Source organism: Jaculus jaculus, chromosome 20 (assembly GCF_020740685.1).
Source record: "Jaculus jaculus isolate mJacJac1 chromosome 20, mJacJac1.mat.Y.cur, whole genome shotgun sequence".
Lineage (NCBI taxonomy): Eukaryota > Metazoa > Chordata > Mammalia > Rodentia > Dipodidae > Jaculus > Jaculus jaculus.
In genome coordinates, this window is record NC_059121.1 from 26,476,960 (window position 1) to 26,490,852 (window position 13,893).

Consider the following 13,893-nt stretch of genomic DNA (forward strand, 5'->3'; position numbering starts at 1 on the left):
AATTATGTTTTTTTAAAAAAATATCTTCTTAATAAATCACAATTGTGCTCTATACCAGCGTAGCTTCTCTGGATTATAGCTGAGTAGAGGTCCCTAAAGGATGAGGGAACTCAAGCGGCCTAGGGCTGACAATACACTCTTTAATTAACCTTATAATATACATTCTGTCTCCTCAGACTAGAGAAAACACTACTTTGTAGCTTTCTCATTTCTGTGGGAACATAACAGATTCCAAACTAGGGACCTTGGTGGATAAGGGATAACATTATCTTCTTCCCCTGTGTTTGGTGAAGGTCAACAACTTTGTGCTGGTCACACAGTATCTCCTTTCCTACTTTTTTTTTTTTTTTAAGGCTTTGTGGGCTCCAAGAAAACTGTTAAGCTGAACAAACAAAAGGCAAACAAAAGCAGATAAACTGTTGGAGTCCTGGGATTCTGAAACCATATTCCAGGGGGAACCGGCTTAGCTGTCAGGCACGGGGGTGGGGGGGGTGGTAATGGAGAGGGTAAGATGTGAGTAATTCAGTGGTCCCAAGGGTAAAGGCCGCATAGCATAGCGCCTTCCACTGGGCAAAAATCAGCCTCCAAACCAAGGAAGTCCCAAAATATCTAAGAGCAGAAGTATGCTTGCTTTTCCTCTTCTTTCTTTCTTTCCTTCCCTCTCTCTCTTTTCTCTCTCTCTCTCTCTCTCTCTTTCTCTTTCTTTCTTTCTTTCTTTCTCTCTCTCTCTCTCTCTTTCTTTCTTCTCTCTCTCTCTCTCTCTCTCTCTGTCTCTTATCCCATGAAAGCAAATCAACAGAACTGGGTCTCTGATGGACGCCAAGAGCAGGCTGGAAGGAGTTTCTACCTATCGCGGAGGAGACAGGCTAGCCATCACCTGCCAGGCGCCGCTCGCCATCTCCCCGCCACAACCTGGGCGCGCGGAGGGAGGGCGGAGGGACCGCGCATCCGGGCTGCATAATTGATGCAAGCGGGGGCCGGGCTTTGCTGGGGCGGGGCGGGTGACAGCCTCTGGGGCGTGGAGGCCAGGGCGGCCCTCCCACTCCGCCTTTTTTTTTTTTTTTCCTTCTTCTTCTTCTAGTGTCCAGTGCTCAAGACTTGCAGCGGGCGCCTGGCTACCGGCGAGCGTGCGCTGTGACCCCGAGTCCCCGCCCGCGCCATGCCAGCGCTCACCGGCCCGCTCCTGCTCCTGGCTCTCCTGGCTGCCCCGAGGCCAGGCCTGGCGGACGGCGATGCCTCAGGTGAGGTGGCCGGGGCGCAGGGTCGAGCGGGGGCGCCGAGGGACACCGGGGTACCGCGTGCGCGCCCGGGGATGCGCCGCGGGGATGCGGCTGGAGACGGATGCGGAATGCGCGCGGGCCGCGGAGGCGGCGGCCTCCCATTGGCTGGGCGAGGAGGGGTCCTGGGCAGCGGGCGGCTGGTACCCCGCCCGAGCGCCCCGCGGGCTTGCGGCTACTGCCAGGAGGGCACTGAAGGGTTTGGCCTAGGAAGAGGTGAGAGAGAGAGGCTGGGTGCCTGCGGGGGATGCTGGGGGGCTGGCTGTGGTCACCGTAGCAGGATTTCAGAAAGCCAGGTTCCCCAAGGCCAACCCCCATCCCCGCAGGGGGGAGAGAGGCTCCCGTAGCCCTGCTTCTCACCCCCTCAGGGCAAACAGCCTTAGATTTTTTTTTTTTTAACTGCTGAAAACACCGCAATTAACCAAAGCCCAAATAACTTACAGGGTGATAGTTGTGTATTTTTTTTTTCTTTTACACAGTGGTGTTTCTAAACAAAGTATTGTCTTTTTATTGTGAGTTGGAGACACGTTGGCTGAAGGATTTATGTGCAAAGATTACCAAAGACAAGACCAAATTTGCCCTTCTAGATTCACCTGTTTATGCTTTTTTTTTCCCTGTTTTTTTTTTTTTTTTTTTTGAGGGGGAGCGGGGTGGGCATGAGATTTTTCAAGATGGTATTTTGGGGAACCGCCTCGCTCCAGCGCAGGCGGATCTGGAATGCATAGTGGTTCTCCTACCTCAGCCTCTCCAGTCCTGAAATCGAAGGCGCGCACCGCCAGGCCAGGCCTCTTTCAAGTGATGTTTCAAAACACATTTTATTTCTTTACTGGAGAAAATTGTGAGAGAATGTGGCCTCTAGACACTTCCAGGTTTATGGGCCACCTTGTGCAACTGGTTTTGTGGGTGTGCTGGGGAATCAAAGCCGGGTTCTTGGACTTTGCAGGCAAATGCCTTCACTGCTGAGCCATCTCTCCATCTCTTGTTCGTACTTTTCATGTTGCATATATTCCCTGTGACCTGCTTTCTAATGTAAGTTCTTGTAACCCTCTTACCCATCAGGGTTAATTGATCCACACTGACCTCAAGTTATTATGAGGCAGGCCACCAGGGACTGAGACGAAGGCCTTACCCATTACAGGGTTCCCGTCCTATCACTGGAATTTATGTTCTTGTTCTTATGGCGTGTAGGTCAGTTGGACGTGCCATAAGGCAGGAGAGAGGCAGGTTGCAGCCCAGCCGCTAGAGCGCCCCTGCAGCCAGTGCCAAGCTCCGGTTCAGGCCCCAGAACCCCAGGAATCCCGGGGTGGTGGAGGTGCGCCGGCCTGGCACTTGCGGCCCGGGTCGGGCCTGAGAAGGAAGAGTTCCAAGTTGCCTCAGGTGTCATATAATGAGTTTGAAGCCGGCCTGGGTTCCGTGAGACCCTTTTAGACTCTTCTCAAGAAAAAAAAAAAAAAAAAAAAAGGATCAAAACAAGGAAAGATAGTCAAAGGGTCAAACTACTGTATAAGTCCTTGGAAAGGCCTGGCTGTGAAGTGTGGACAATCCTTTTGCAGTGCATCTGTCGCCATGTATCCATTTCCAGTCTCCTTTCCACGGTATCACTAGAAATTGCCCATTGCTGGTTCAGGTTCACATCTGAATAGCCACAGCACCCCCCTTCCCTGTCCTTTGCCTCTCCTCTCTCCCTCTTCCCGCCTCCTTCTTCTGCCCTCCCCTCTCCACCTATCTTCCCTTCCCTTTCTCTCCTTTCTTCTCCTTCCTTTTCCCTCTCCATTCTCCCACCTCCTCCTCCTCTTTCCCCTCCCCTTCTCTCCCTCCCTTCCGGTCTCTCTCTTTTCTCTCCCTTCCCCTTCTCCCTTCCTTTTCCCTCCTCTCTCCTCCTCCCCATTCTCCCTCCCACTCTCCTCTTTGCCCTGCCTCTGTCTTTACTCCTTCTTCTTTTCTTTCCTTCTCTCCCTCTTCTCTCCTTCCTCTCCCCTCCCCTCCTGTCTTCTCTCCCTTCCCTCCCCTCCCCTTTCTCCCTTTTTGTCTTTCCCTCCCCTCCCCTCCCCTTCTTTCCTCTCCTGTCTCCTCCCCTCCATATCCTCCCCTCCTCTTCCCTTCCCTCCCCTCCCCGCCCCTTCCCTTCCTCTTCCTCCCCTCTCCCTCCCTCCCTCCCCTCCCGCTCTTCTCCAGTTCTGATCTTGGTGCCCATGACCTCTCTGTGGGAGGCAAGCTTCTCTCTCATTGACCTGCGATGCCAGTCCTGGACTGTTGTGTAGAGGAACGGTTAGTCCCACTGTGGTGTCAGAATTGCCAAAGAGCTTTCTGAGCACTGATACCTGGATCTTGCCCTCAACAACTCAAATTCACGTGTCTTAGGAGTCAGCGTAAGGCTGAAACCCCCCCCCGCATGTGATTCAAGGCAGGTCACAGATCACATGATGTGATCCAGAGCTCACTGTTGTCTCATACTTTCTTGGCGCCAGGCTGAAGTTAGCACACACATCTGGTTTCTGGGGGAGTTAGAAAAAACAGTGAAGGTGTAAATGAATGTGGTGGGGGGGGTAACGAAGGAGTATGGTCTAAGGCATGGCCTTTTACGTGAAAATTATTGGATGATTGGCATGCATGGGCATGATTCAGACATGTAATTTTCAGTCAGAATTCAAAATGGTCAGGCAGTCACACGCCTTGTTTTCTAGCTTCTGTGTGAGATTCAGCTTCTTTGCCTGCAGTGGATGGTTTTGTGTAGATACTTGGAGCCCCGGGGGTGGGAACTGCAGCCAACAGGTGGCGGATCAGATGAGGAAATGCATCAGCTGTAATGGAGTCCCGGCTGGCCGTGAAGATGGTGAGGTGGTGCTGGGTGTGCTAATTGCGGTTGAGACAATGGTGGGAGGCAGGTGCGTGTGCACAGTGTCTGAATCTAAATAGTTCTGAGGAGCTAAAGGAAAGGTGTGCTGACCATTTGAGTCCTGGAGTAAAGTTGGATGTTAGACACGGGGACTCACCTTGGCGCCCTTGGGGGATAATATATAGCTAATATTGTGATGTCATTTTGCAACGATTACAGGGAACAAGATGGGTGGATGGGTGTGTTTTTTTTTTTAATGTTTTCAGTAGAACCTCTTGTAACTGGCATTTTAACTCGCGAACGGCATGCTCCAATATGTACTGATCAAGTGAGTACCATTCTGAGGCCTCCATGGTAGTGATGATGAGGATGGTGGTGATGATGATGAGGATGGTGGTGGTGATGATGAGGATGGTGGTGATGATGAGGATGGTGGTGGTGATGAGGATGGTGGTGGTAACGATGAGGATGGTGGTGGTGATGATGAGGATGGTGGTGATGATGAGGATGGTGGGGGTGATGATGAGGATGGTGGTGATGATGAGGATGGTGGTGGTGATGATGAGGATGGTGGGGGTGATGAGGATGGTGGTGACGATGAGGATGGTGGTGGTGATGAGGATGGTGGTGGTGGTGATGATGAGGATGGTAGTGATGATGATGAGGATGGTGGTGATGATGATGATGATGGTGGGGGTGATGATGAGGATGGTGGTGATGATGAGGATGGTGGGGGTGATGAGGATGGTGGTGACGATGAGGATGGTGGTGGTGATGAGGATGGTGGTGGTGGTGATGATGAGGATGGTAGTGATGATGATGAGGATGGTGGTGATGATGATGAGGATGGTGGGGGTGATGATGAGGATGGTGGTGATGATGAGGATGGTGGTGATGATGATGAGGATGGTGGTGGTGACGATGAGGATGGTGGTGGTGATGATGAGGATGGTGGTGATGATGATGAGGATGGTGGGGGTGATGATGAGGATGGTGGTGATGATGATGAGGATGGTGGGGGTGATGATGAGGATGGTGGTGATGATGAGGATGGTGGGGGTGATGATGAGGATGGTGGTGATGATGAGGATGGTGGTGGTGATGATGAGGATGGTGGGGGTGATGAGGATGGTGGTGGTGATGATGAGGATGGTGGGGGTGATGATGAGGATGGTGGTGACGATGAGGATGGTGGGGGTGATGATGAGGATGGTGGTGATGATGAGGATGGTGGTGATGATGAGGATGGTGGTGATGATGATGAGGATGGTGGTGATGATGAGGATGGTGGTGATGATGAGGATGGTGGTGATGATGATGAGGATGGTGGTGATGACGATGAGGATGGTAGTGATGATGATGAGGATGGTGGTGATGAGGATGGTGGTGGTGATGATGAGGATGGTGGTGATGATGATGAGGATGGTGGTGATGATGATGAGGATGGTGGTGGTGATGATGAGGATGGTGGGGGTGATGATGAGGATGGTGGTGGTGATGATGAGGATGGTGGTGATGATGATGAGGATGGTGGTGATGATGATGAGGATGGTGGTGATGACGATGAGGATGGTAGAGATGATGATGAGGATGGTGGTGATGATGATGAGGATGGTGGTGATGAGGATGGTGGTGGTGATGATGAGGATGGTGGTGATGATGATGAGGATGGTGGTGGTGATGATGAGGATGGTGGGGGTGATGATGAGGATGGTGGTGGTGATGATGAGGATGGTGGTGATGATGATGAGGATGGTGGTGGTGACTGGTTATGGTAGTATCAGTACCACTGAAGTCAAGGTCACACAAAAGTCCTGAAAGATGGGAGTTGTTTCAGTGAAGAGATGTGAAAGCTTGTATTAGTTGTCAACTTGACAAGACCTAAGATCTTGCGAAAGGATCCTGTACCTGAGGTTACCCTCCTGGCTTGCCACTGACTGATTATCTTGATTAGGTTAACTGAGGTGGGACCTCCTGCCTTCACCTTGGCCAGGGATCCTGGACTACAGAAAATAAAGATCTGACTGGCACCAGCCTTCTTTGCTCTTCTCAACTTCCTCACTGTGTTGAATGTGACCAGTTACCTCACGCTTCTGACTCAAGCCTTCCCTAACATGATGGACTATAAACTAAATCCTTTCTTCCCTTTAACTGTCTGTTTTCAAATATTTTTCTTTATTTATTTGCAAGGAGAGAGAGAGAAAGAGGCATGTGCCTTAACCTCTGGACCACCTCACCAACCCCACTTAAAATGTTTTGTGTTAGGTATTTTTGTCTCAGCAACAAGAACATAACCAATACAAGGAGACACCGATGTGGCAGCTGATGGCAGGATGTGGTATTAGCTGGACCTTCTGAAAAGTGTATCGTGGGGAGATTTGGCTGGGGTATGATGATGTAGCGGTGATGTGAATGTCAACTTCCTGATTTTAATGAAGCATTGGGATGATGTGGGATATTTCCTTTGCAGGAAAGATGCAGTAATATCTTAGATTGGCAACTTAACCTTTCACATATATCAAGGAGAAGATATCATGTTCCTTAAACGTCCATAAACAAACAAAAAAAAATTAGTTGAACATTTTCTGAGAAAGCTTGTTTTAACCTATGCATTAAACTAAAATAATAATAATCAAGAAATGGTCGTTTGGTACTATTTTTCCAAAGATGTCCTTAAATGAAAATTGATTATAAGTGCTGGGATTTCTCTTTCTCTCTCTCTGTTGTTCTTTTTTTTTTTTTCTCTCAAGGAAAGCTAGATTGAGTGAGTGAGTAAGAGAGGAACAGAAAGAATATGATGGGTGAGCATGGGCCTCCAATCAATGCAAACAAACAAGATGCACGTGCCACTCTGTGCATCTGGTTTTACATGGTGCTGGGGAATTGGACCTGGGCCACCAGGCTTTGCAAGCAAGAGCCTTTAACCACTGAGCCATGTCTCCAGCCCCTAGCTAGCTTTTCTTTAGTCTTAGCCTGCATCCCTTGAAGCTGCTTTTATACAACTAGCTTCCCACATTTTTACAGTGAGGTGAACCCTGGGAGTGAACAACTCAGCCCACATGTACTGACGTAGAATGAGAGAAAAAATGCAAACAAACCTTACAACATTTTGTTAAAGATCAACTCTCTTTCTAATGAGTTGCTATTACTATTCATGCATAACTAAATATCTCAAGTAATGTGAGTATAGAAATAATAGATGCTGTCTTTAAAGATGTTGCTGTTCTCTCATTGTGTTTAATTGTTATTGAATTTCCAAGTTCCTGAGGCTAGCATAACTACTGTGCCCTTAATTTCATGTAGTTTAGGGTGGCCTCAACCTATTTAGTCAAGGATGACCTTGAATTCCGCCTCTACCTCCCAGAGTGCTAGGATTACAGACATGCACCAGTGCACCCAGCAGAAGACATAATCTTTTTTTAATATAGAATTTTTACACTTGCACAGTTCCAAGAACTTGAAAGGAGAATTGGATTGCATCTGGAGCCAAAAGTGCTTCTGAGACTTAACCAAGAACAGTGAGCTAGCCCAAGAGCCATAGCTTGTTTACGTCTGGCATTGCACCCCTTCTCCAAGGTCCACACAACAAGCCTGTAGCAAGAGGGATTGCTTGTCAGGAAGGAGTGACAGGGTGTGCATGTTTTGAAGTGTTTGTAATTAGAGTGTGCAGAACAAGACCACAGGGTCCCAGGGCTCTCTGAAGTTCATAGAAGGTTGCCACATGATGGCCTGGAGAGATGGCTTAGTGATTAAGGTGCTTGCTTGTGAAACCTAAGGACCCAGGTTCGATTCCCCAGTACCCATGCAAACCAGAGGCTCATGGTGGTGAGTGCCTTGAGATTGTTTGCAGTGACTGTAGGCCTTGGCGTGCCCATTCTTTCTCTTCCCCCATCTCTAATAAATAAATAAAAATAAAAAAAAGAAAGTTACCACATGAAAGAACCAGATTAAGGTTTACCTGTTCGAACTGACATCTCTCAGTATGGCTGCTTAATTTTCATGTTAGGCTGGAAAATGCTTGGTTGTGGGGGTTGTTGCTGTAAAATACTTCAGGAGACTGTGTGAAAGTACACATTGTTTGTCATTATATTTGAAAAACAAACAAACAAACAAACAAACCTCTGGGTGTGGTGGTGCATTAATGCTCCAGGACCTCCAGCCACTGCAGTTGAACTCCAGATGCATGTACCACCTTGTGCGCATGTGCGGTCTTGCGCGATTCCATCACCTTGGGTGTCTGGCTTATTTGGGACCTGGAGAGTTAAACCAAGGGTCTTTAGGCTTTGCAGGCAAGTGTCTTAACTGCCAAGCCATCTCCAAACTTCACTTCCATTTTCTTGGCAAACTTTCTTTTTTTTTAAGTTTTTTATTTTTTAATTTAGTTATTTGAGAGCAACAGACAGAGAGAAGGAAGGAGAGAGAGAGAGAGAGAGAGAAAGAATGCTCGCCCCAGGGATTCCAGCCACTGCAAACGAACTCCAGACACATGCGCCCCCTTGTGCATCTGGCTAATGTGGGTCCTGGGGAATCGAGCCTTGAAGTGCGGTTCTTAGGCTTCACAGGCAAGCGCTTAACCGCAAAGCCATCTCTCCATCCCCAAACTTTCTTTTAAAAAATATTTTATTTTATTTGAGAGACAGAGAGAGAGAGAGAGAGAGGGAGAGAGAGAGAGAAACAGAGAGAGAGAAATAGAGAGAGAGAAAGAGAGAGAAAGAGGCAGATGAGAGAAAGAGAGAGAGAGAATGGGCATGCCAGGGACTTTTCAGCTGCTCAAATGAACTCTAAACACATGTACCATCTTGTGCATTTGGCTTATATGGGTCTTGGGGCATCGAACCTGGGTCCTTTGGTTTTTCAGGCAAGTTCCTTAACCACTGAGCCATCTCTCCAGCCCTCTTAGCTTCTTTCAACAAGTTCTTTCTGGGGTACAGTGTCCAGGACTCAAAGGATCATTAGCCTCCCTGTTTCCTTCTCTTATAGACAGTGGACAGAGGAATGTTCTGTGCCTAGAACCCAGAAGTACAATTCCATATACATTATCCACAAGCAAGATATTCCTCGGTGAATTGTTATTTTAAAGACATTAGATATTTTAAACCTAGATCTTGGCTTAAGTGGTTTTGCCATTTGGCACAGGATCATTTGGTTACATATCATATTGCTTCCATGAAGAAGGCAGAAATTCTGATTTCCAAACCTATCTGTTATATATTATCTGTTCCTGAGTTGTGGTGTTTGGTCCTTGTGTTGCAGGGTGATGTCTACAGCGCTGTACATCACAGTGTTAAAATGAAGAGTTATTCAAATAAGTATGTGTATTTATTACAGTCAATATGTAGATGAGGCAGAATATTATATTTAATAATAATATAATTATTATTGATTATAATAATAACATTAATAATATTAATTAAATGTAATATAATATAATAATATAGTATATAATAATATAATATAATAATGTAACAATATATAATAATATTAATTAAATATAATAATATTATGATTAATAATAATAATAATAATTTACAACATTTTCTTTGTGTCAGGGATTGAAACCAGAGCTTTGCACGTGCTAACAAGTGCTCTACTACTGAGCTATATCCTCAACCCTATTTGCACTTTAATATTTATTAATTTATTTATTTGAGAGAGATAAAGAGTGAACCTGGGTGAACCAGGGTCTCCTGCTGCTGCAGATGAACTCCAAATGCATGTTCCAGTTTGTGCATCTGCTTTATGGGGTTACTGGAGAATTGAGCTCAGAGTTGGCAGGCTTTGCAAGTCCCCTATGTGTACTTTTTGTTTTGAGAGAAGATTTCACTAAGTTGCCCAGGCTGGCTTTGAACTCACTTTGTATCCCAAATTGGCCAGGCCTTGAACTTGAAATCCCCCTGCCTCAGCCTTCTGAGTAATTGGAATTACAGGCTTGCACTACCAGGTCTGGTTTAGAGGGAATGTTTGTTCTTTTTCTGTCAACTAGTTTATTCGTTTGAGAGAGACAGACAAAGAGTCAGATAGAGATGGAGAGAGAATAAGCATGCCAGGGCCTGAAGCCACTGAAAACGAATTCCAGATGTGTGCGCCCCCTTGTGCATCTGGCTTACACAGGTACTGGGGAATTGAACCTGAGTCATTAGGCAAGTGACTTAACTGCTAAGCCATCTCTCCAGCCCTATTTATTCTTTTCAAAATAAGATTTAAATAGCCAATTAATAAAAGCAAATCTTAGTATTCCCTTGTAGTTCTGTAGCATTTCTTCTTATATCCTTCCCACTTTTCTTCTGTAAAACACAGCACAAGAAGTTAAATTTCTGAAAATTTTACCTTAATATATGTAGCAGATATCATAACAGTGATTTCACTTGAAACTGTTAATAGCATAAATGATAATCCTCCTGGCTATATATCTGTTTTAAAATATAATATGTGAAGAATAGCTAATTTTTTACATGAGTAATAATGGGTGAAAATTAGGATGCTAGTTAAAAGCAGGATACTGTACACAGAAGATAGTCTATCTTTCCTGCTGAGGGCGGAAGAAAAATTGTCTTTCTCCAAATCAGCTGTTAGGTTTTGATCTTTTATGTTGGTGTTCCTTTGTTTTTGGTTTTTCGAGGTAGGGTCTCACTGTAGCTGAGGCTGACCTGGAATTTATTATGTAACCTCAGGGTGGCCTCGAACTCATGGTGATCCTCCTACCTCTGCCTGCTGAGTGCTGGGATTAAAGGCGTGCGCCACCACGCCCAGCAGTGGTTTTTTTTTTTTTTTTTAAGCTACTAGCTGTAAAAGAATGTCAGGTGAAAAACGTCCAAAAAATGATAAAGAAAGGGGGGATTGTTGTAACTTGAATAACCCATATTGTGAACTCATTCTATATTTTATTTTATTTTTTTATTCTATTCTATTCTATTTATTTTATTTAATTTTTGAGTCCTTCCAAGGAAGGATAGCAAGACCACATCTGCCTGTGTCTTCTGCCAATTACACACAAATGTTCACTGAATCACATCGCACCCAGATGTCCTCTTACAGAAGCAATAAGGTTTCTATTCTCACTTCTTAGATTACAAAATATCTTGTCTAAACAAAGCCCTGACTTGCTGTTCTAGCATGTCTTCCCTTGCTTTTGAGAAAAAGGCATTTATGGATGTTGCCTCTTGAAGGAACTTTTAAACTTTTCTCAGAGAAAACATCACAGTAGCTACCAGTGTTCTTGTGCGCGTGGAGCCTGGTCAGGGGAAGACGGAGCCTGTAGACATCAGTGCTTTAGAGGGCATGCGCAGTGGTGTACATGTGGCTTACGGGTCTTTGGGGTGTTTTTGATATTTTATTTATTTATTCAGATGCACGTACTGCCATGTACATCTAGCTTACGTGGGTACTGGGGCATCGAATCTGGGTCCTTAGGCTTCGCCGGCAAGCAAGCGTCTTGACCACTAAGCCATCTCTCTACTCCCGCCTCCTTGATTGCAGTTTTTTTTTTCCTTTTTTAGATGTTTTTTAAAATATTTTTTATTGACAACTTCTATGATTGTAAACAGTATCCCATGGTAATTGCCTCCCTCCTCCCACTTTCCAGTTTGAAACTCCACTCTCCTTCATATCCCCTCCCCCTCTCAATCAGTCTCTCTTTTATTTTGATGTCATCATCTTTTCCTCCTATTATGATGGTCTTGTGTAGGTGTGTCAGGCGCTGTGAGGTCATGGATATCCAGGCCATTTTGTGTCTGGAGGAGCATGTTGTAAGGAGTCCTCCCCTTCCTTTGGCTCTTACATTCTTTCCACCACCTCTGCCACAGTGGACCCGGAGCCTTGGAAGGTGTGATAGAGATATTTCAGTGCTAAGCAATCCTCTGTATTCTCAGCACTGTGGTGCTTTCTGAGTCATCCCAAGGTCACTGCCATCTGAAAAGAGAAGGTTCTCTACCAAAAGTGAGAGTGGCATTAATACCATATGGATATGAACATTAAGACTGCTCACTGGGCAGTTTGATGAGCATAGTATATACATTTAGCCAGACTGCAGCAGACATTATACCCCTAAGGCGCATGACTACCCCTGTTGTATATTTTGAGTATCAGGGATGTATTCCCTCCCATGGAGCGGGCCTCCAGTCAAATTAGAGGGCAGTTGGTTTTCCCCATAACAGACGTGCCACTGTTGCACCCATTGGCTCATTTGGCCTGGCTGGCCAAATACAAGGCTTGCAGTGTCCACTGTTGAGTATCATCACTGGTGATTTCTCTCTCTCCCTTTGAACTTTATGCAGCATGGGTTTTTCAAGCTTTCTGTCAGCTGGTCTACATGGAGGAGGTTATCAGCTCAGTTCCAGCACAATTTTTCAGTGGCCTTGCAGCCCAAGTATGTGGAGTCTTCAGCAATAGGGTCTGACCATCTGTTCCTGGTGGGAAACCAAGGGCCTCGGCAATGGCCCGTAATGTTTTGGAGGCATCAGGGACCTCCGTGGTCAACAACTCACTGGAAGGTATCCAATCCCTGACACTGAAAATTCTCTAATAACAATTTGTGGCTCCTTAGTGTTCCCTTGTCCAAAAAATTAGGTTTCCATATGACTTATTTATAGCTTCTTAGATGTTGATTATCCTCCCTCCACCCTTTACTCATTTTCTTCCCCTGACCTCACTTAGGCCTTTTCACCCCCATTAATGTGTTCTTCTACTTACCATACAATACCATCCTATTAAACCTACCCCCAACTGTCTTCTTCCCTTTATATCTCCTTTCTAGCTTACTGGCCTCTCAGAGAGAAAGGGAGAGAGACAGAGAAAGAGAAAGAATGGGTGCACCAGGGCCTCTGCCCACTACAAACGAACACCAGACACATGTGCCACCATGTGCATCTGGCTTACATGGGACATGAGAATTGAACCTCGATTCTCAGGCTTCATAGCCATGTGCCTCAATCGCTAAGCCATCTCTTCAGCCCCTGATTGTAGTTTTAACTTAGGAACTGGTGATTGGACATGACCAAAGCAGCTAGTGTGTCATCTGGGACTCTCCAGATTTTTCTGCTTCCTAAAGCTTGTTTTCTTCTGTTCCTTCAAATTGCTATAGGCTGAGATTTTGCCCTTGTTCTCCTTTGTACTGGAGATCCTGGGCTGGTTTTTCCACAGTGGAGCCCTGGAAGAGTAAAGGAGGCCTAACCCTACCTTGGCACAGCTCTTGGCCCTGCCTTCGTCTTCCTCCCACTTCCAGAGTTGACTCCACACTCTGAAACTCACCTGCCGACTTGTCTGAGACACCCAGGCAGGTCACAGTTCACACAGGGAGGTGCTGCTTTGACAACTCAGTGACCTCCAATCACACGTTGTGGCCTAAATATAGCTACTTTTAGGGTCCAGGTGGGCTTGTAGGGATCAAGTTTATTCCACTCCTTACTCCTCACCAGCATGAGTCAGATACCTTCTGTGTGGGCTGGAGAGATGGCGTGGCGGTTAAGGTGTTAGCCTACAAAGCCAAAAGGACCTTGGTTCGATTCCCTAGGTCTCACATAAGCCAGATGCACAAGGTGGCACATGCATCTGGAGTTTGCAGTGGTTAGAGGCTCTGACATACCCATTCTCTCTCTCTTTCTTTCTCTCTCTCTCTCTCTCTCAAACAAATAAATTAAATTAAATTAAAAAAATAGATACCTTCTGTGTTTACTTAGTTCCATGGAATAAGACTGATACATGAGGGCTGCAGAGATGGCTTAGGGGTTAAGGTGCATGCCCACTAAGCCTAATGACCCTGGTTCAATTTCCCAATACCCACAT

The 13,893-nt window shown here is 46.1% G+C and overlaps 1 protein-coding gene across 1 annotated transcript in view; it reads left to right on the forward strand.

The window, feature by feature from the left end:
* The first annotated feature begins 1,145 nt into the window (after positions 1-1,145).
* The window catches only part of Emb (embigin), a 54,522-nt gene continuing 41,774 nt past the window's right edge, over positions 1,146-13,893 (forward strand). The window contains exon 1 of the mRNA XM_045139050.1: positions 1,146-1,241. Within this exon, the coding sequence (XP_044994985.1) occupies positions 1,160-1,241 (82 nt within the window). The 5' untranslated portion in view covers positions 1,146-1,159. The remainder of the gene's footprint in view (positions 1,242-13,893) is intronic.